General features: G+C 43.6%; 2 protein-coding genes across 2 annotated transcripts in view; one reads left to right on the top strand and one right to left on the bottom strand.

Moving 5' to 3' along the window:
• LOC308162810 (coiled-coil domain-containing protein 148-like) overlaps positions 1 to 15242 on the bottom strand; it is a gene marked incomplete at both ends in the record, with an annotated part of 23480 nt that extends 8238 nt beyond the window's left edge. The window contains 9 exons of the mRNA XM_080536951.1: positions 4559 to 4765; positions 7998 to 8136; positions 8700 to 8881; positions 9064 to 9159; positions 10993 to 11144; positions 11387 to 11481; positions 12313 to 12416; positions 14597 to 14718; positions 15188 to 15242. Coding sequence (XP_080393077.1) covers positions 4559 to 4765; positions 7998 to 8136; positions 8700 to 8881; positions 9064 to 9159; positions 10993 to 11144; positions 11387 to 11481; positions 12313 to 12416; positions 14597 to 14718; positions 15188 to 15242 — 1152 coding nt within the window. The remainder of the gene's footprint in view (positions 1 to 4558; positions 4766 to 7997; positions 8137 to 8699; positions 8882 to 9063; positions 9160 to 10992; positions 11145 to 11386; positions 11482 to 12312; positions 12417 to 14596; positions 14719 to 15187) is intronic.
• A 1785-nt stretch (positions 15243 to 17027) lies between these two features.
• LOC308162976 (plakophilin-4-like) overlaps positions 17028 to 22578 on the top strand; it is a 77265-nt gene continuing 71714 nt past the window's right edge. Inside the window, 1 exon segment of the mRNA XM_080537136.1 lies at positions 17028 to 17122. The gene's annotated coding sequence lies outside the window, so the exon portion shown is untranslated.

Below are 22578 nucleotides of genomic sequence, written 5' to 3'. Positions count from 1 at the left end.
GGTGTGCACTTCAAGGACCACTAAACCACCATACCACTTCTACCACACTCCTGGCCATTATTATGCTCATATCCATGGATACATGAATGAGTGGTGTCAGTCTGCCACATCATTCTGAACCGCAAGGCAAAGCAGAGTTGCCCGTGTGTAGCTTAGCTACTTCTTGGAAAGAAAATACAGTTAAGAAATATAGTTATCCCATTTTACATAGATGCTAACTCCCATGTGAGTGGGACTCAATGGGACTCAGGTGAGTATTTGGTCATTGTGAGCTGGCAGCTGAAGCACTTTGTGTGGCCCATGCACAGTCTTACCCACTGTTAGGCTCTCTAACTAACTGTCCATCAGGCTTGCACAGCAGGCTCTCTGTACTGAGCAGCGCAGCACACACACGCACACGCACACGCACACGCACACGCACACGCACGCGCACGCGCACACACACACACACACGCACACACACACACACACACACACACACACACACACACACACACACACACACAGGGTTAGCTGAGGAGAGAATACACAAAAACACCTGGACACACAAGTTAATTTTATTATTGAGGTGTTGCTACTGCCAAGTATTCCAGAGAGCAGGGACTGCTCTTCCCCTCTCTCTTTTCCCCCTCTCCTTTCATCTCTCTCTCTCTCTCTCTCCCTCTCTCTCTCTCTCTCTCTCTCTCTCTCTCTCTCTCTCTCTCTCTCTCTCCCCCTCTCTCTAACAGCATCTGGTTTTAAAGGAATTTATTTTCATCTCAGTGTATAATATAAATGGTTCATTGGCTGATGTGCAGCGCACATGGGGAGCCACATCTGTGGGGATGTGAAAACATGAGAAAGACATGAAGAAAAACATGCATGAGGGCTCAAAGTAACCATGGCAATGTGGGACAAAAAACGATGAATCAAATGATGTCATCAACAAGGCAACAGTATCTGCTGCTCGCACATGGAACGATATCTTGGATCAGAATGGTGAGGTCTATATTAAATTCAGGGTTTGACTATCTACAATAATCCCACAGCAGTCCAATCTGCAAGATAATAACAACAGCTGTAATACAATTTAAGTCATCCCTCTGCGAGACATACAGTAACAGACATCATATTAGTCATCCCCTATAGTGGAGCTCCACCTAGTTCCCTCCACACAGCCATTGTGTTGGCTGGTCCAGGGGGGGTAACCCACCAGAACCCGGCCCAGCACGAAGCACTGGCCTGGGGGAAGACTTGTCCTTCAGAGCATCGTGGGGGTCAGCCTGGTCCACAAACAGTTTATTCTGGGATTCCTCCCATTGCATTCCATAATCACCCCAGAGGAGAGTCTAGTGGGTTAGCACAGTGTAGCTCCTAATAAGGCTCCAGGTGATTAGGCCAGAGAGGATCTTGGTGAACGTTAAGAGGCTCTGCGTTGTTTCTGAGCGTAACCTCAACACTCGTGAAATGTTTGGAGCTATATTTCGCGACAATGTGCATTGTTCTGTTCACAGTCCCTCGCAGTCTTACGCTCTGAAGTCCTTCGTATTAAGGTCTACACCCAGGGGCAATACAATACAATGGGGAGAGCAGCCTAGGCTACTTGGTAAAGATGGATGTTGGTAAAGATGGAGGTAAAGAGGTTGGTGACCTTCCCCTTTTTATATGATGGGCGTTATCCTATGTTATATACCCTTACCCTATAAGTTATATCCTATGTTTGCTATCATATAAGTTATCCTATGTTTGTCAGCAATCAGCATACAGTAGCAAGCCCACTAATAATCGTCCTTTGCAAAGCTTGCCAGATAGCTAGCAGCTCCAATACAGATCCAACACTGAGTTAATGTGGTCTTTACTGGTACAGGGAATGTTTGTAAAACTGCAAAAATACAGAAAATGACGTCACACAGCGGCAAAGCGGAGAACATGGAGAAACCTTTAAGAGGCAATAGAGGCTATACCAACTGTTCCTGAGAAATGATGATACAATACAACATAGTTGGAATTGTACTACACACATACTATTCATATCAATACCATGAATTTGGATTGATATGGAAAAAGGGCTGCAAATAAGTAACAAGAGTATAAAACAATCGCTCTTGCAAGGAATACAGGAACACTCCGCAGGCAGTAAACGAACCTATGCATGAGAACCAAGAGTGATGGTGACTTAGAATCACACTTCAAGTAACCCGAACCATTTCATTCCCACAGTGACAGCGACAATACAGCACATCAAACTGCTTTTCCAAAAGCTTTTACAACACCATGTAATGAAATAAGAGTGCAGAGGAAGAGTTGATTTTATGATGAATGAACAAATCATTGTTCATTCAGCAGAGTCACTGGGAAACAGAGACACCAGCTGCAGAAACAAAGCCGCCAGAAGAGGCAGACAGAATGAAGGGACAATCTATCTTCTCCTCCGGACGGGTGGCTGGGCTGAGATGATAAAGCCCCTGGAGTCTGGAGATGTTTGGCAAGAATTGAAAAGAAATGGCACTTTTTCAATCCTTGATTTGCAATTGGAACTCCTTTGGACAAGACCTCTAAAAACATGGTGGATTGACCAAACACAAAAAGATGGGTGCATCTTACTCTACTGTTGGAAAGTCTACTGTCCTCTACTCATCTACAAGATGTTGATGACATTGATGGTCATCTGATGTTGATGACATACTGACATTGTTGACACACTGAGATGACCATCCTGATTTAAGGCTTGAACACTGAGACGGTAAACATGTCCAGTCTACGAGTGCCCAGATCAGGTCAACGATTCACATGTAAACAAGATATAAAGAAGACAAAAAAATCAACATGAAAAATTATTTATAAAAATACATTTACAAAGCAAAAATCGACAGGAAAGCCACCCGTGTGCAAACATGTACAAAACCAACGCTATCAGTGGCACCCACTGTGTGCACCGTGACCCTTTTCAGTAGGTGAGAGTTAGTATGTCAGAGTACCTTGTTATCTTATCAGTAAACAAGGACACTCTAAAAACAAACCTCAGAGCCCTATAACAAGCCTCTGCCTCAGAAGGGCCGTTAGAGGAACAGACAGTTGTTCTTCATCGGCTCATTGACAAGGAAACCTAATTATGACATGCTGCAGTTTTTGTTCCTGTACGTTTTTGTTTCTGAGCGAGCCAAACAGTTCCTTAGAGATGGCTACATCATGTTTGCGAAGACAATGCTGTCCTTATTAGCTTGTTTGCATTCACACCCCGTCCCAAGTGGCAGGCTTAACTGTGAAACACTGGCAGGAAGTTACAGTGATGAATATGCTAAGGCTGCATCCTCAGTGAGTGAGGATCTGGCCTAGAGAGGAGTATGTATACAGTAGCATGGCTCCAGATCTATACTCTGTCCTCTGTCCAAAAACTAGGTGGCGCTATCGTTTATATATTGTCTCTATATCATGGAACATTGCTATGGTTTAACCGTTGCTCTCCCAGGCTGACATAGAGACCGATGCATACTTTTATGACTAGAAGGCTTGATTATTGTAACGCTCTCCTGTCTGGTCTACCAACGAAAGCGATTGGTCAACTGCAAATGATACTGAACGCAGCAGTCCTGGCCAAGACCAGACGGAGAGCACAAATGAAAAAAAAAATATATATTATAAAGCCTCTACACCGAGAGGGAGTGTGTTATACTGAATATCAGCACAGCTGTGATTCGGTCGTAGGTACGAGGCCGCAGGCCACATGTTTGTGTTCAGTATAACAGCACAACCTCGAGTGTGATATTGCTTTTATACAACAGTTCTACAGCGTGATGTATTAGTTAACAGTAATAAGCGGCAACGGATTATGATTTGTTTGTTTATTTAATCATAAAAATAAAATAAAAATAGTTCCACAACTGAACTTCAAATGGACTGTTGCCTAGTAACCTGAACACAAACATGTAGGCTAATTAACGGTCATTTAGTAGAGCATCTGTGCGGCGGAGTGATACACATAGTTAAAGGTCCCAGTGCTGTTATGCTGTATATCAGCACTCATGGAATGCCTCTTGTCCAATCAAATTACTTGGTCGGAACTAACTGTTGTATAATTGTTAGTTTTAGAATGTTTTTTTTTAACAAAATCATTTTGTACCTTTTTGCCTTGCTTTTACTTGCTTTTAGTCATTCAGTAATTTCAGCTAAATCCTTTCTTTTCTTTCTCTTAACTACCAATGCACTAGTCTTTACAGTCCTCACTTGTTCTCTGCTTTTACTATTTTAAACTCATGACTGATACTTGTTATCCTCTTACGTTTTGTCTTGTTGTCTTTTAACTGTTTGATTCAAATTCCTCTAAAACGCATTGTGTTGCATCTGTGTATAAAATGAGCTATATATAAATAACGTGTGATTTGTTTTGATTTTAATGTTGTCTCAGATCTGTGAAGGGGGGGTGAAGGAGGCCAGACGGGAGGGAGGTCAGGGGATGATGGAGACAAGGCTCGGAGGACAGGCTCATTGGAATTCATGGAATGGAATAAGGAATCAAACCCTAGACTAGAACAGAACGGTAGATAGACACTTAGCGTACACACGTACAGCAGCCACCTACCTTCTCTCTGAGACGGGTGCAGACGTCCTGCTGGTGCTGACGGTCTCGGTGGAGGTCCAGCTCCTCCTGGTGTGCAAGCCTGGCCTCCTCCAGGGTCAGCAGGGCCTTCGCTAGCAACTCTCCCCTGTCACGCTGCCAGCTCTGGGACACGGCACGTAGCTGGGCCTGGGTGAAGCGCTGCCAGTCGCAGCTCCGCTCATGCTCCGTCTACAACCACATACATGGCACATCCATGACACAAAGTACAAAGGACATAGCCATGGAGGAGCTGTGTGTGTGTAAACGTTGTTTTGTATGTCTTGTTTGTGTGTGAATATTTGTGCTCTGTATGTATGACACAATTCAACGTCAAGGTATTTTTAATTGTCATTATCATCATCATCATCATCATCAACATCATAAACAATAAACAGCATTATCGCCTGTATTCTCCACTCCTGGTTGATATACTGTAGCACAATAGCCAATGCTATAATCAGTGAGGCAAAACATGTGCATCATGTGTGTGGAGGACACGTGTATTTCGATGTCAAACTGTAATCATGTCTCCCTACACTAATTACACCATTACGTGACAACAGCCAGCTCCAGTTCATATTTCTGTCTATTTCCGGGATGTGTAGATGTGTGGTGTGAAATGTGAAATGGACTTGCTCCTTTCACTACAATATCCTGGGGGAAGGCACCTTGCCGTTATGCATGAGGGGTGTCTGTGGCTATTTATCACTGTGTCAGCGATCACACAGAGACACCCTCACTTGGCTACTTTATCTGCTCGAAATGGAAGGATATTCATCTATGGGCTAATCGTGGCTAACTGACGGTGGGAAGGCATTAGACGGCTGACTGGGTTTATTGAAAATGAGTGAGCTGACAGATATGCCAATGAAACATACGCACCAGGGGCAGCCGAGCAAACCCTGTTTATTAGGGCTCAACTTTAGAACTTGAAGAAGATCCATCATCTTGTGTCTGTCTTTCTTTCTCTCTCTCTCTCTCTCTCTCTCTCTCTCTCTCTCTCTCTCTCTCTCTCCCCCTCTCTCTCTCTCTCCCTCCTTAGCATCGTACATGTCTGTGTGTGTGTGTGTGTGTGTGTGTGTGTGTGTGTGTGTGTGTGTGTGTGTGTGCGTGTGCGTGTGCGTGTGCGTGTGTGTCTGTGTCTGTGCGTCAACACGGGGCTCTTAAAGTGTTAGATCACTATTAGTTCAGCGGCTGCACTGTCAAACCCCTGCAGAGTTCCGTCACCATGAGGGCTGAGCCATGAGGGCTGAGCTCTGCCATGATGGGGATATAAAGAAAAAGGTCCCCCGAAGCCACTCAAAAAGATTAAAGAGCATGATTCTATGGATTCTATAAATGCCAAGATGGGGCATTTATGATTAATTCTCATAGCAGATAATTGGCCTCCTATACCTTGTTGATCATAGCATGTGAGGAGGAAACCATGACCATGGCAAACGTTCATCAGCAATGTCCACCAGGGGGCGAAGCACACTCTTTCAAATGGAAAACAAATTCAAGATGTCAAAGATGGTCATTATCAGGTGGCTATAGGTTTGAAAGCCAGCTCAGTGGCCTTGTTGTTAGAGTGTCCGCCCTGAGATTGGGAGGTCGTGAGTTCGATCCCTGAGTCATACCAAAGACTATGAAAATGGTACCCGATGCCTCCCTGCTTGGCACTCAGCATTAAGGGTTGGATTGGGGGTAAAACCCTGGGACATACCAGCTTCATGTCCAGGGGGTGTACATCAAGCCGCCTCCTGCCCTATGGGCCATTAGGCTCGAGAACCATCGGTTTTCAAGTTCTCTACTTACTTTATAGGTTTGAAAACACCAATGATATTCATATATGAAGTATTTGCACGTATACTGTGGGGGTGACAATGGCTTGAAATGGCATGGGTTGATTGGAGGTCAAGGCTGTTGGGTTCATCATCAACCCAAAACCACACCCCAAAAAGTCCAGACTTGTCCTCTGCTTCCTTTTCAAATGAAACATTTCTTGGATTTGACAAAAAAAACGGTGAAACTGCAATTATTTCACAAAGGGTGGGTGATTATGTGGAACAGAGTCAAATCACTGAAAGAGCCCTTTGTCAAATGGTCCATTTCATGTGGCCATGCTTTTAAGAATTCACTAAAAGGGAATCAAAAGGCAACACAATCAAAGCAGCCGGGCCGCCTTTTTCTTGGGAACAAGGAGGTGGCAAAACTGTTCACCCACAACACTGCAGGTAAAGTGCACAGAGGAATACAAAAACAGATTTATCAACAAACCTTTGAATGGGCAATTGAACAGGCGAGCCAATGGGCTTCGAGCATGAATGCATCGTCTACTCCTCTTCCCTGCAATAACTGAATGCTCCTGTGGCTCTTACGAAAACCTTTGCATCAGAATTTGTGGATGATTGGCAACAACTTCCTGGACAATCATCCAGAATTGTCCTCACAGCGAAACAACGAGGACAGAATGGGAAAGTAGATCAACAACAGACCCTATTAAAACTACAATAACAATTGTCTTCTGCTTTTTAACTAGAAAATGGTATCAAGAAGCTGAGGTAGTAAGGCATATTGGCTGCATAATGAGCAGGACATCATAATATGATATTATCATGACTCATGTTCTCAGACTCACTACACAGGGCAAATCTGCCACCAGCGGGACTCAGCTGGGACGCTGTCAAAAACGGACATGATTCGTTTTGTATCTAATGGAGCAAACAAAAGATACTGTCGCAAGGATAAGAAGTGGAGAGAAAACTGTTTCACGCAGAGCGTAGTAGTATCGAAAACATGCTTGAGGAAAATATTCTCTTGCGGGAACAGGTGCCATACTTTTTTCCAACACAAGAAAAACAATCATGAGGTTTAGCAATCTGCTTTCAAGGACTGATTAGCACTAGCCATTGAGCCAACTCAATTATGACTAATTGCTGAATAATGTGTAGTCGGCACTCCAATGCCTCTGAATAAGTCTCGGAGTAAAGCAGAGTACAGGAAATGGTACAGGAAAGGTAGCTCTTTTAAACAACCACTCAAGGCTGAACCGAGTCCTAGTGTAGCGCCCAGCTGGAACTGATGAGGACAGGTCTCCGGGTGGAGAGGAGAGCGCCCTGGCGGTTGTCATGGTGACAGTGGCGGCGAGAGGGAGGGCTGAGATGAGTCCACAGAGGGTGACATGGCACATCCTGTAGCCTGCCGAGCACATCATTCGCTGTGCCTCTCTGTCTGCTACACCGCCGTGCACTACACGGACCAGGGAGATGGAGACTCTCCAAGCTTTAAGAGGAAGAGTAGTCGAGTAGTAGTAGTAGTAGGAGTAGTGTGTGTGCGTGTGTGTGTGTGTGTGTGTGTGTGTGTGTGTTCAGGAGTACGATCAGTGAACACCAATCCCTTTACTAACCAACATACAGCAGCAAATACAGTACACACTGACCAGCTCCTGTCTGGACCTGTAGGGGAAGCGTCTCTGCAGCATGTCCATGTACAAGGCCCTTTGGTTGGGCAGGTCGTGTGGGTACTGGCCAACTGTCACCTGGAAGCGGAGATGGTCATCTGCAGACCAGCCACAGAACCTGGAGCAGTCAGAACACAGATCCACAGGAGGGAACTATCTCCATCACTTCAATACACAATCAAACACATTTTGAGGATGTTTGTACAACAGTAACTGTCTCCTCCCAGTTAAGCATCGTGGCTTTCCTGGCAACATCAAGATGTAGGTACAGCAGCTGTATATGAAGATACTGTATATGATGACTGGATAAAGTTCTGACGCTTGCTGTAGCTCCTGGGTTGCATTTATAATCAATGGGAATATAAAATATCCAGGTACAGTATTAGCACAGCAGGCTACAGGCAATGTAATCAACCCCCTGATGTGTTCGACCTGCTAAGCATGGGGGAGATATCAATGTTTAGATGTGGTAGACCTCATGCTGAGTTCCTCTTCCATCCCTCCTCTCCATCCGCCCTTTATGAAACTAAAGCTTTGCTTTGATGAGTTGGAACGAGGTTGAGAGATTTTAAACGGTGGTGGTTATCATACTCTATTTTATGTAAGCTAAGAGGAATACAGTAGTAATTGCTACTAGTCCAAGACGAGCTAACATCCTTGTGATGCAGTGCGGTTCTTTACCTGTCCAAGCCTTGCAGCCGGTCTTGTACACTCTGCATCCTAGACTGGAACTTCTCAGATAAGGAGTGGAACTCTTGGATAAAGGAGGCTTTCAGTTCAGGGTAGGGGCACTCTGAACACAATACCTCCTCTGGAACTTGGTCTACGCCAGCCAAACAGCCTGCAGTCTTTGTGGAACATTCCTGCGAGAAGAGAACGAGTTACTTTTGAAACACTGAGAAATAGTGAGATTGGGCTTGAGCATGGTGAGAGCCTTTAGCGTGGTCCAAGGCCTGGATGTGTCATGCTATACATGTACAGTCGAAGGAGTTGGGTAACGGGCATAGAGATCTGAGGCTATGCCAGTCTAGAGAGAGAAGCCTACCTCCACTCCCAGAGAAATTGTATCTTCCTCTAAAGCCAGGAACTCTGTATGTAGTTTTTCATTGATGCCGTTCTGCTGGTCCTTTACAAAGTTGACCTGTGAGTGTAAGAAGAATGTCTTCAGAATATACTAACACTCACTGAGACTGTGACTTCAAAGCCTCATACAAGCCAAAATGTTATACACAAAACAAACTATTAAACAACAATTATCTCAGCATCATCAGTTATTCTTCCTTTTCTGCTCTACATCTGAGAAACATCAGTCTGCCATCCTTCTCTGGCGTCCATCAAAGTGTTCTGTAACTGATGAAATTCGGAGAACAAGAGAACAGATTTTGGACAGACCATGAAAATCTAATATTCTTTCTATTTTAGCTCTCCGTACCTCAACTATGCCTACCAAAGATCGGCGCTCATTTTATCTTCAGCCTGTTGTATATATCGAGACATTTCTAATCAGAGCAGACTGTTGGGGGGGGGGGTTAGCAGATTGTTACGACAGATACATCCCAAACCAAGCCAATTATTAGATTCATCTTCCTGCGTCGTCTTTTCTCATGAAACAGAAAGGAAATGTGAGATAATGAAGATAAAAAATGAAAAAAAATCTCAATTTAAACACTCTTCCCTTCAGACCAATCCCTCTGATGCACAAATGGAGTCTTAATGAAATGCTCTAAAGGCACAGTCTTTAACTCTGTGGGTCATTGAGAGGGAGAGAAAAACAGAGAGAGAGAGAGAGGGGGGGGGGAGAGAGAGAGGGACAGAAAGAGAGAGAGAGAGAGAGAGAGAGAGAGAGAGAGAGAGAGAGGGGGAGAGAGAGAGAGGGGGGGGGAGAGAGAGAGGGACAGAAAGAGAGAGAGGGAGAGAGAGAGGGGGGGCAGAGAGAGAGGGACAGAAAGAGAGAGAGAGAGGGAGAGAGAGAGAAAGGGGGGGAGAGAGAGAGAGGGACAGAAAGAGAGAGAGAGAGGGAGAGAGAGAAAGGGGGGGAGAGAGAGAGAGACAGAAAGAGAGAGAGAGAGGGAGAGAGAGAGGGGGAGAGAGAGAGGGGGGGGAGAGAGAGAGAGGGACAGAAAGAGAGAGAGAGAGGGAGAGAGAGAGAGAGAGAGAGAGAGAGAGAGAGAGAGAGAGGGAGAGAGAGGGAGAGAGACTTATTGCGGCCCTACTCTCAGATGGGCGGGGACTGAGGTTTGTCCATTGAGGGCCGGGATAAAAGAATAGAGGGGGGTGATAGGAGGAACGCCAGCGAGTGACTCACACAAGGGAGACAAAATGGCTGGCAGACTAACTCTTCATCCCCAATATGGCCCAGTTTCAAAGACAGCCCTGCTTTCTCTTAATCTCACCATTCTTTCCCTGAGCATGAAAAAGCTCCAGGAGTCAAAGGGAGAATTAACTTAAGAGTTGAGGTAGGTAGGGGGGATATCTAACAAACAGCAGATTCATAGGGAGTGAATAGTGCACTGTGAGCGTAGAGAGACTTTTGTGTGAAGGAACAGCAGTGTGCAATTTATTTCAACTCTCTGCAGGATTTGCAGAATAGGCTCTATTATGTTGGTACCTGTAGAGAATGAATGTTGTTGAAAAGATTTATAGCAGAAACTATTGTATGGATTAAAACAACATAAACAGACTCTTGTGCAAACAAAGTGAAGGACTCCCCCTCTTTCATTTGATTTACTATGTAAGGTAAAGTGAAGTCCTCTCGAGTTTAAGGTGTAGTTCACACCAAATAACAAAAATTGAAACAAATTCCCTTTCCTTGTCATCACGTCTATGGACAAGGACAAAGTGCAATCCACTCTTCTAGTTTGTGTATGTAGGCACTAGCCACTGTCAACATCTGCTAATATTATAATTTCTCTCCAGCAGTGGGCAGACTGGTCAAGTCTCAGACGTCATTATCTTATCATGTCACTTTGATTACCTGTTGGAGTACCTGCTCCCAGTCTGAAGGTTGAGGGAGCTGCTGCTGAAGGTGTACTTCACTCAGCCGGTACTGCAGATCCTCCTTCAGCTGCCACACAGGCTCCACCGTGGCGCTCCTGAACTCCTCCCTCTCCCTCTCCACCCACAGCTCTAATCAGACACACAATGTCAATATGGCACTCAACAAACAACAGGGACTGATACTGATGTACGCTCACTATCTAAAGACTGAGGATGAGAGAGAGAGAGAGCGAGAGAGAGAAAGAGAGAGAGAGAGAGAGAGAGAGAGAGAGAGAGAGAGAGAGAGAGAGAGAGAGAGAGAGAGAGACAGAAGGAGAGACAGGGGGAGAGACAGAGGGAGAGGAGACAGAGCTAGATAATACCATATGTACCATAATTCAACAGCTCTGAGAGGATATCCATGCCAGTTACACTGCCATGGCCACTTGGTCCCAGAAACCCTTGCAGCTCAGATTCAGCCGTCTCCCTATAGTAGCATGGAAGAGGAACGGGGGGGAGTTACATCAGTAAAAGCCTGCCTCTTCACACAGACTGCATGCACATCCATTAGTCGTATCTGGAATAATATAATGGAATAGTAACTATAGAAACCAACCTGTATGCCTGCTATACCACCAGAGCTAATGAACTTTCTGGTTGCGTTGGATATGCGCTTTGCTTGCTTGCCGGCTTGCCGTCTTCCAGAGTGGGCTCATTACAGAAACCCACGCCTATGTACACCATTAACCTTGGCTGGCTCAGACACAGTCATTACCCAGAGAACAGGCTGCTGCTGCACCCCAGAGCTAGCATTGCCCTTCTCACTTCACAAATGCGTGACACTGCCGGGGCCACTGGCCCTCCAATGACTCTGCCTCATCACACCGGGAAAAATAAGTGTTACACTGCCACAGCCCAGCCACCATGGCTAGGCTTAGGCTAATGCTAAGGCTAGTCGTCGTCCCCCACAGTGCTTTTCTCTGCTTTTCTCTTTCTCTCTGTCTTTCCCCCTTTCTCACTCTCTTTCTCTCGCTCTCTCGCTCTCTCTCTCTCTCTCTCTCTCTCTCTCTCTCTCTCTCTCTCTCTCTCTCTCTCTCCCTTTTGTCATAGGAAGCAATCTCAAATCATTTTACTGGGGATTATTCTCTCTCTCTCTCTCTCTCTCTCTGTCACACTCAAGTTTTCTTATTTTCTCTCCTTTTTGTAGCAAGCAGGTTTTTTTTTTTTGCTAGGGCTGAATGGGGCTAAGTAGGGTGGGTATGTGGTGTAATGGTTCACAGCGAATGAAGGCGGTAATGGGTGTGATGGGAGCTCTTACCCAGCCTTAGCCAGCCTGCTGTATTCTCTGCTCCACACCTGTCTGTGCTGCCTAAGCAGGGAGCTCTCTTTGGTGGCCTTGGCGGCATGCAGCGTCCTCTGCACCTATAAGACAGGGCTATCTGATGACAGTGGCTAATCATGCAAAATGGGGTTGTTTGGAATAAGGAAACTTGGGATTTTTTTTTAGTTGTGGTTACAATTGGGGTATAAAACATGAACAGAATAACAGAATGTATGAAGAAAATAGACAGTGGTCTATTGTTCTTCTGTGTGTCATGGGGAAAAGCTCTGTACTCTGCCGTTTAGTTCAGTCAGCGCATTTGTGTTCTGTCTTTGAAATGTTTTACTTTGAAGGGTTCGTAATCAGTGGGAACTCATGTGAAAATGTTAGCTGTTGAAACACATGAAAGGGCAACCCACGTGGGCAATATTGAGGTGGAACATGTATATCTTGAGAACATGAGGTGTGTTTCTAGTGGGAGTAGAGAAGAGGTAGCATCTTAATCTCTTTTTATTTATTTGCATTTACACATTTTTCACAGCTCCCTCTGTGAAGCCCTCCATTGTGCTCTATCAGAGTGGCTGTGCACAGGTCACTGGCTTGGATAATTGTACATCTCAAAAATAGCATTGAGGAATCACCCTGAGGCTGATAAAAAACACTCCAATGTCATTAAACTTTGTCTTATGTACCAGACCAGAGGTTTGGTATGAACATAAAAGACTAGGATTGTGCAGCAGCATATAAATTGAAGATTGGAGTTAGTTAACGTGTGAGAATATACAGCTGTTTGCTCAGGAAATTCCTCAATAGTCGTGAAACAATGATGGATGCAGTCATTGGCGTGAATACGACACACCTCTGAACCCTACTACCACACACCTGCAGGCACATGACCCCCCACTGCTCTTGTCAAGAGTGGCCCTACATGAAACAGCAGCCATTTCAGTAGGGCTGTGTGAATTCTCCTTTTTGCTGTGTGATGACCTAGGGATCTTATCAGGTTCCCTCCTGCAAAGATTTAAGACTCTTTGCAGTAGCCAGGCCCCTCCCACTCGCTTCCTGAAAAGCGGATCTGATCTCAGCCTGCCAGAGGCAAATCACAGTCATTTATTTCCCCTCTATCACCGTTGGGAAACGCACAGAAAGACTGCCTTTCAGTGGGGAGGACGCATGCACACACTGCCTCTCCTTATCTGACTCATGCAGAGAGCAGAATTGGAGCGAGCCACCATGGGCAACCGTAATGAGACACGAAAAAGCTGCTGCCACAGTTTACCAATGAAAACACTGCAGGTCTACAAGCCTAATCCCCCGTCGCCCCTAGGGTTAAGTCCTCACAGCGGCGGCGTGCAGGAGACGAGAGACTGTGAACTTCAAACAGCTTTATGGTTGATCCTCCTGCTGACTTATGAATATTCAAACTGCCAATACAATTCTTTATAAGATTGATATTCTTGTCTTTTTTGTGGGGGACAAGCAGGGAGGGTAATGTATTGCTGTTTTATGATATCAACCCTCCTATGGATCATTTTGTGTACTGTGTTTTGTGTGTGTGTGTGTGTGTGTGTGTGTGTGTGTGTGTGTGTGTGTGTGTGTGTGTGTATGTGAGTGTGAGTGTGTGGGTGTGTGTGTGTGTGTGTGTGTGTGGCAGAAGCCTGCATTCAAATTCAAAGAATTTTGTGCATGCACACACACACACACACACACACACACACACACACACACACACACACACACACACACACAAATACACAAACTGTGTTTGATGTTGTCTAAAAGGACACATGAATGCTGTATTGGAATGAAAATGATCTAAATCAGTATAAATGTGATCGACATGTATTATATAAACTCCATCTTTAATATTGGACGTATCCACATTTTGCCTTTGATATTTGCTTGACTACTTCACCTTATAACCTACTTTAAAAAACACCTGCATAAACATATTTAGCATTACAGCAATCAACACTTGTGTAAAGCTGTTATCATCAGAGACATGATTAGCGTCCCAATTAATGATACACCACATCCGCTTTATTGCGTGTCATTATCAGGTAAGTCACTTCCTACAAATAAATATTATGCAAGATATGCTGTTTGCCCTTTGCAAACACCTGTAATTGTAGAGGGTTGATCAATGAACGTTTCTTTTAACAATGATTGCCCTTCCAATTACATTGGCCCTCTATCTAACAATCTACCTATTACTCAGTCACCCAGAGTAATAGGATCATTAGGACTTCTCAATTGTAGATGGAAATTCAAACAAATCTACCTTTTGCGCAATGTGTGCAGACTCAAGTCGTTTGGCTTCAACGATATCCTGCAGTTTCTCATATTCAGCCGGTTTATACTTTGAGCTGCCAAGTCCATCCTTCATCCGTAGTGCAAGTTTCTCTGTACCAAAAAAGAAAGTAAGCAACCGCTGTCAGTTTGCAATCTGTGTTCTAGAAAACAATGAGCTTGTTAAGAGTGGAGCTGTCAATCTATTTTTCAGACACAGGTGGGCTTTTTGCTGCTAACAAACAAAAAACAGAGACAGTGATTTAGAATGGCAGAATCCAAAGGACTCTGATGTGGATTGTTCATTAGTAAAGGTTCTGTCTGGGGAGCCAGACAAACTGGCCAGGTCAGGTGTTGATGTTCCTCAATGGTTCAGCAGTGACAGCAGGAGACAGGTGAACAAACACAAGCCATGCTGCCTTTGACAACAGGGAATAGAAGTCCCCGGTTGTTGGTTGAAAATTCAGCATCTCATCACAACAAGGACTTGAGGTCAAAATCCAGGTCAAGAGAGCAATGAACTATGAGGTCACATGACACAAGTGGGCAATGACCAGATCAGATCAGAGCCCAGCTGACATACCTAAATCTTCACTTCTGTAGCTGGTTATGAAGGCATGCAGGTCTCCCCCACTCATGGCTACACATCTGTTGACCAGTAAACAAAAAAGGGGTTACTTTTGTCAAGTAACATACAAAATGAGGAATATAATGATTAATAAAATAGGGAGGTTCATCAAAGGTGGTCAGAAAGGTCAGTGCCTCACCTCCACACCTTCCCTGTGGTTGTTTTACTCAGCTTATTATAAGGATTCAAATGTACATTAAAGAACTTAATGGAGAAAACCCACTATAATTAAATGTCCCCATTAACAGCCCATTCAACATCCAAGATCTGATAGATTATAGAAATAACCGAATCACCTCTTCAAAGTTTCTGTGTCTGGGAGCACTTACCGACAGATGGCAAACCATGTGATCAGCCATGCTAGAATATCTCTAGGGTTTGTCTAATGTAGAATGCCCTGAGTACAGTTTGAATGAATCACCATTACCAACATTCTGGTGTGCAGTACTTTACTCTACTAAATCACATACAGAAAAACGTTGGTAGAACCTCTTTTTACTCATCATCATCATCATCATCATCATCATATCATTGACTGAAACCGTCAAATAAACGCCCTCATTTGAAGAATAAACATGTCCTTTAATCTAGGATTCAATTTGACATGGTAGGACTGAGAGACTATAGAGGCACGAACCATTCGAGATAATAATTAATTCTCTTCATGCATTTGATTATCTTCTTGGATGTGGTTTCTCTACGTTGTGTTGGGTTTTTTAATACCATCCAGATATGTCAGACAGGATAAAGGAATAGTGTGAAATATGCATCTTAATATAGCCCGATATTTCATCCATGAGTGGAATGAGATTTGACATACGTGTCCGTCCCTGTTCAGACGCACTGCAGATTGCCATTTTGCCATGGGGGCCACACTTGAAAAACAAAGGAAAAACAGGCCTAATTCATAGTTTAATAGTTTATTTACCATATTATAACAAAATACCTGAATGTAGCCTATATGTACCATTAAATGCTCCTCCTACCACTCCTACCACAGGCTGTGGGCATTGCAGGTCTGATATATCAACATAGACTCTTCATACGTGGGCATATAAGCCTGCCTCTAGAAAATAAAAAAGGTAGCCTATCCGTGAGCTTAGAATGATAAGGTTCTATCTCCGTTTAGGGCAGTTCAGAGATATTGAGCGTCAAAGTTTTTACATTCCATTATGTTTTGTGAGATGGAACCTTTGTATTTTATGAATTACTAACTCAAAAATGTCAACATTTTAAAAATAACACCACACAGGCATTAATAAACACCTAATGGATCAGATTATGTAAAAAACTCAATTTCGACCAAAAATGGAGATAGAACCTTATAATTCTAACGTCACGTATTGTACAAGCAGAGAACTGCACCAAAGAGTATACTGTACTCGCTACATGTCCATCAACGATGAGGCATTAAGCTATGACATGAGATAAGCTTATAAGCTACATAAAAAAGGACAGTGACATTGTGAGATAATAAATGGTTGATAACTGCCTACCTTATGGTCCCCTCTTACCCAGCGTGTATTTGGTTGACAAAATGTGTAACCAAGGAAACTATTCCCCCTCTTCCATTGGCCAATTCAACAATACGAGTCTAGCAGCGAAACGCCCTCTTTTCCCAAGCAGACCCAATGAAGACCGGGGAGCTTGCAATGCAAACCCACAGTGGGTGACGTCATGCATGCTCGTATTCCTCCGGAGTGGAAGATGAGAGTGAAGAAGGAAGGGGGTCTGTCTTGTTCCTGACTATGGAGGCGAGTTTCACTGTTCAGGCACATGCATGGGACTAAAAAAAGAGCGGACTTGTAGAGAGGTGCGACTTCCTTCCACACTGATGAAGTTACTTGTTCCAATGTGGACCAAGCGATCACCATAACCCTCCTCCTAAAGGTATATACTCCGTTTTCATTCATTTCTAAATCCATAAGGGATAACGGTAAATGAAATCATCTGTAGCCTCTGGACTAGGCTGTGAATTAAAGTAGTAGATTCCGTACAAACTTCAACTCTGGGAAGGGAACACTGTGCTTGTGTTTTTCTCTGTCTATTGCATTTGTTACCATGTCGTAGCCTAGGCTATAGGGATCTTAATGCACACTAATCTTTCTCTTGTGACCGACTCACCGCGCCACGCAACACCTTTGAGGGGACCTTCATCGTTGTCTTTGAGTGTCGTGTTGTTGCGCCTTATAACGTGGCTTTGTAAACTTTGGATTTGTTGTTACATTGTATCGTGTGGACCGTTACATGAAGCGCTACTTTTAAGATTAACTGATACTTTGTGTGACATCGATCGCCCTTGGCTGATCGGAAAGCAAAGCAACCCGTTGAGAATGAATAGGCAGGCAGGTGAGCTTAGTGTGTGGGAATCTGTGGAATGCGATTTGGTCGCTGAGGGGCGGAGATTCGTGCGCTTACTACTACTAGGCGACCACTTAATTTTGTCACGTTTACAGGTTAAAAACCACATGCTGCGAAGTCCTTTACGGTGTCAAATGGACACTGCAGTTCGTGACGTTAGAATTATAAGGTTCTATCTCCATTTTTGTCAAAATTTAGTTTTTTACATAATCTGATCCATTAGGTGTTTATTAATGCCTGTGTGGTGTTATTATTATTAATTTTTTAAAATGTTGACATTTCTGAGTTAGTAATTCATAAAATACAAAGGTTCCATCTCACAGAACATAATGGAATGTAAAAACTTTGACGCTCAATATCTCTGAACTGCCCTAAACGGAGATAGAACCTTATCATTCTAAACTCACGATTTGTTGTATGATAGACTGTTGACTATGTGTTTTGCATCGGCTATAAAAATCTCTCATAGAATATGTACAGTTTGCATTCCAAATCCGAACCGAAACTACAGTTTTTTGATCAAGCTCAAGCAACACGTTTACCCCCTTGATGATGAGGTCGTTTATAAGTTACAATTGTCTCTAAAAAAATAAGGAACGTTCCCAGAGTATTGAAAATGCTTGTGTTTTTTTCTTGTACACTCAACGCTTTGAGGTTGTAATGTCCCATTGCATCGTCTCCCAAGTTTTTCCACAATCTGCGATTCACGGAAATTAGCGCACAGCATGTTTGGGCAGATTCAGGAGTAGAAGATCCCACTTCACCGAAAAGTGCAAGGCGTGTCATCCCTACGAAGCTCTTTCAGCTGGAGGCGATCACTCTTTATAGAAGGCAACCGGGCAATGTTGTAAGTGTCGGGCTACATAAGCGGTACTGCATAGACCATGTGCCAGTCTAACCACACTCAGTTCCCCCCACCAGGTTTTCATGAAACATACTTGCTTTTTGCATACTACTTTTTGTGATGCATTATAGCAGTGGTTCTCAATCTCAACCCTCTCCTCGGGGTCCCCCAGCCGCTCCACATGTTTGATCTGTTCCACCACCAGCTCACCTGATTCAACTGATCAAGTACAAACCATAATTGCTTTATACTTGATCAGTTGAATCAGGTGTGCTGGGGGTGGAACAGATCAAATATGTGGAGCGGCTGGGGGTCCCAGAGGAGAGGGTTGAGAACCTCTGCATTATAGCCTACTCAACCTTTTTGAAGTCTCCATGCACGTTTTCATTTCATGAATTGTATTTGAAAGGCATCTCTAGGACAATCTGATCTAAACACACTCAGTTCCCCCCCACCAGGTTTTCATGAAACATACTACTTTTTGCATACTAGTACTTTTTGTGATGCATTATAGCCTACTCAACCTTTTTGAAGTCTCCATGCACGTTTTCATTTCATGAATGTATTTGAAAGGCATCCTCTAGTGAATCTGATCACTTCCATTTAGGCTGTTAACACCACGGGAATGAGAGAAACCACACGATTTAGAGGGAAATACATTGCTTTTCCTTTCGTTCGTTCACAACTTATTGTATTTCTTGGACTGATGTTTCCATTGTCCTATTCTCACTTATTTTCACCACTAATATTAGTAATAGTCTGGTAATGATGTTACACAATATTGTACTATCACACACTTCAAAGGGCTGGATAGTGTGACGAGCACCCATTTTAGATCACATAACAGAGAGAGACCCATGTAAAAACCTGGAGTGTGTTTAGATATGATGAAGATAAGCTTGGTCGTCTCATGCGATTGTCTCATGTGATCAAAGTCAGCCTAGATTTTTAGTCTAGATAACATTCACAGTTTCAGAAATCAAACCCAGAATCACTGGCAGGGGAACAAAGTTGTACTGTATCCAGTGGGACTAATTTACCTGTAAAAGTCTGTAATGTAGGCCCATGTATTTTGCGGCTTCCTACAGCGTTGCAATGCTATCCACTTTGCAACGTCTCACAATACAGCACATCAATAAAGGCATAGAGAATTAATGTGCTTTATTGAGCTGATGAAATGGTTTCCAGAGCACCTGAATCAATGGAGTTGCTTTTGTGTTTGAGTGAGTACCCCTCCTCCTCTGCAAATCACACACTTGGGGGATCAGTTCCTATTGGCTGATGGGCTGTTTAACCAAGTGACTGACTAAGGAAGTGATTTGATTGGCTGATGGGCTGTTTAACCAAGTGACTGACTAAGGAAGTGATTTGATTGGCAGTGTGAAAGGCTAATTTGTTTGTGTCCTTCCATTTACCCAATCACTTCCTGTCCAGTTGGTGACCTGTCGGACTCGTTAGTGTCCAACAAATCCTCCTCTGCTCTTAAGCATTGTCTAGTAGTCTAGTACTACTAGTAGTACTATAGTCTGGGCTGTTTAAGTACATTATCAATGTAGCATCCTCAATGAAGGATCTCTGTTCTCCTTTCCCAGATTATTAGAAGGATAGGAAATTGCTTTTATACCCATATGTGTAGTAAATCTGTAACAACAATGTATTGAAATTAGTGTAGTACTTGCAGTGGTTTAGAACAACGATACTAATTACAAAATGGCTATGCAGCCTTTGCTCTCTCTCTCCCTCTCTCTCTCTCTCTCTCTCTCTCTCTCTCTCTCTCTCTCTCTCTCTCTCCCGGGTCTTATGCACTATACGGGAGGAGACTGTGCAACACGAGGACTCAGGATACTCCTCGTGATTCCCATTACCACACAAGCCACACTCTCAACAGCTGACATCTATTGAAGGAATTCACTTAATCAAAACGAACGAAAATGTTCTCTTGAGGTATTGCAGCAAAGTCTCAAGATAAGAACGTATCTGTGTGAGTTTTCTTGCTTGGAGAATATTAGGCTACACACACACACAAAAGTATCTAAAAGAATATGACACAAACATTAAGGGAGCAGATGTTTTAGTGGCAGTGAAATCTATTGGAGATTGAGTACTCCTTGGGTACAACAACTATTATATGGGTCCCCTCCAAGAGACTAGCTTTCCCTTACTGTTTCTGCTGTTGGCACTTGATGCAATCACGTTCTGCACTGTGCCAATCTATTATATGAGACAGAGACCATTCACCATAAGATGAAGGCAGCATTGTTTAATATGATGATGGGAATTCTTTTAGCTGTTTTAGACTGGATCGCAGCACAAACTCTGCAAGGCTGCGCGCTGGCAGAGGCCTCTTTCATTGTTGGACCGGTGTGATTGTTTGACCTCATACACTTGTCAGATTATATTTAACAGGAACTGACATCAGTTGAATAGCTCAGCCGTACTTTGAGCCCCCATCCTCTCTCCCTAGTTTAATTTTTGTCTCTCTAATTCTGCTCTGACTCGAGTGGCACATCAAGGCTTAAGCTCTCACCCTATGTTGCATGTCAGAATTGTTCTTTTTCAACATTTCACTTTTTTTTTAATCTTTGGCCTAAATCTCACACTGGAAAAAGACACGGCGTTTGTAGTCTTTGCCTAGGAGTTTGTTAGGCAGAAAACATTCAAGTGTTTTTTTGCTGAGAGTGGATGTGTGTAAACGGATATCAAACATGATTTTCTTCCCCTTGACTGAGCCAGTTCTGTGGAGAGGGCCCTTGTCCACAACACGAACAGTTTACCATCATACCAGTGGTTTGAATGGTAAAATGTTAAAATAACATGTTAGGACTAATTAGAATGAAGTTGCCTTCATTGGTTGTCTCCTCGAGTTAATCTCTGATATTATACAATGTTTCAAATAACGACAGGTGCTCACCGACACAGATTTCTCTCATCAGATACTAATAAATCATGCATTATGTATCCACCCTTAGACTATTATAGACCAGAATTAAACTTTGATGAATGGACATGAGTGTGTATGAGTACACCACAGAGAATTTAGCAAATCCTCCTCAACCTTCAGCACTTAGTATATTGTAATGGGTGATTATTATTCATGCCTCATGGTAGATTAATCAGTTTTATTATCCATGATAGTTTGTCATGCACGCTTGAACAATCTGAGACAGGTGATGATGCGTTACTTCCCGCTGAGTCAAAATTGGGCTCTCTCTGCCTCTGGTGTAACTGAAGGGATTTGAACCGTGGACCTCTCTCATGGATGACCCAGACTTGTACTGTTATACAAAGAGGACATCTTCCTGGTATGCTACTCATCAGCTACACCGGGTAGCTTGTCTCATTGTTGCTGATGCTATCCCTTTAGAGGGGGTATCAATGAAGAGATTCTGTTTATCCCTACGCTGTTGGATCCTTATTTTCCATCAACCCCCCCTCCCTCCCTTCTCCTCAGCTACTTTCCATCCCACATTTGCATGGTGTGGTTTGAAGAGAGTTGCTCTGTGCCTTGAGGACAACCACAAGTTGTAGACTAGAGAAATTCCACTGTGGGCCCATAATATCTATCCTTGTTTTATCACTCGGCAGCCTTTTCTGGAAGAACTAAAGAAGTATGAACCCTTGAGAGAAGAGGATATGGACATTGCAAACACCCACACACTCAATGTGTCTGGCATTAAAATATTGACCTTACTAATATGTATTTACTATCAAGCTATTATAGAATGTAGGCTAGTCCCATATTAGATTTAATATGCTTTCCTTTCCTATCACATGGAAAATCATAGTTCATTTAAGAGTCATGTGCAGTGGTCATTCACTCCGGCTATGAGCGAGCTACAGTGAAATGTATTTGGTGAGGCATGTGCGGTGGCCGTGCAGTGCTGATCTAACTGGATATGTAGATAAATTCCTGAAAGAGCTCCAGATTTCATGCTTTGGTTGGATCCTGGGCGGCTGAAGATAATAAAGAACACAAAGCATGTCAGCGCTTTGAGAGATTAGGCGCACAATAGATTTTTGTCCAGTGGAATAGCCCTCCATAGCTCCAACATGCTGAGTCTGAAAGACAGCCCCAGTCCAGCCTTGGCCTATGTGCACAGCAGTGGTCGTGAAAGGGCTATTTCGCTGTGAATTGCTCCAG

This window comes from Nansenia antarctica (genome assembly GCF_963989245.1).
Source record: "Nansenia antarctica genome assembly, chromosome: 7".
Lineage (NCBI taxonomy): Eukaryota > Metazoa > Chordata > Actinopteri > Argentiniformes > Microstomatidae > Nansenia > Nansenia antarctica.
This window is presented reverse-complemented; position numbering and strand designations above follow the sequence as displayed.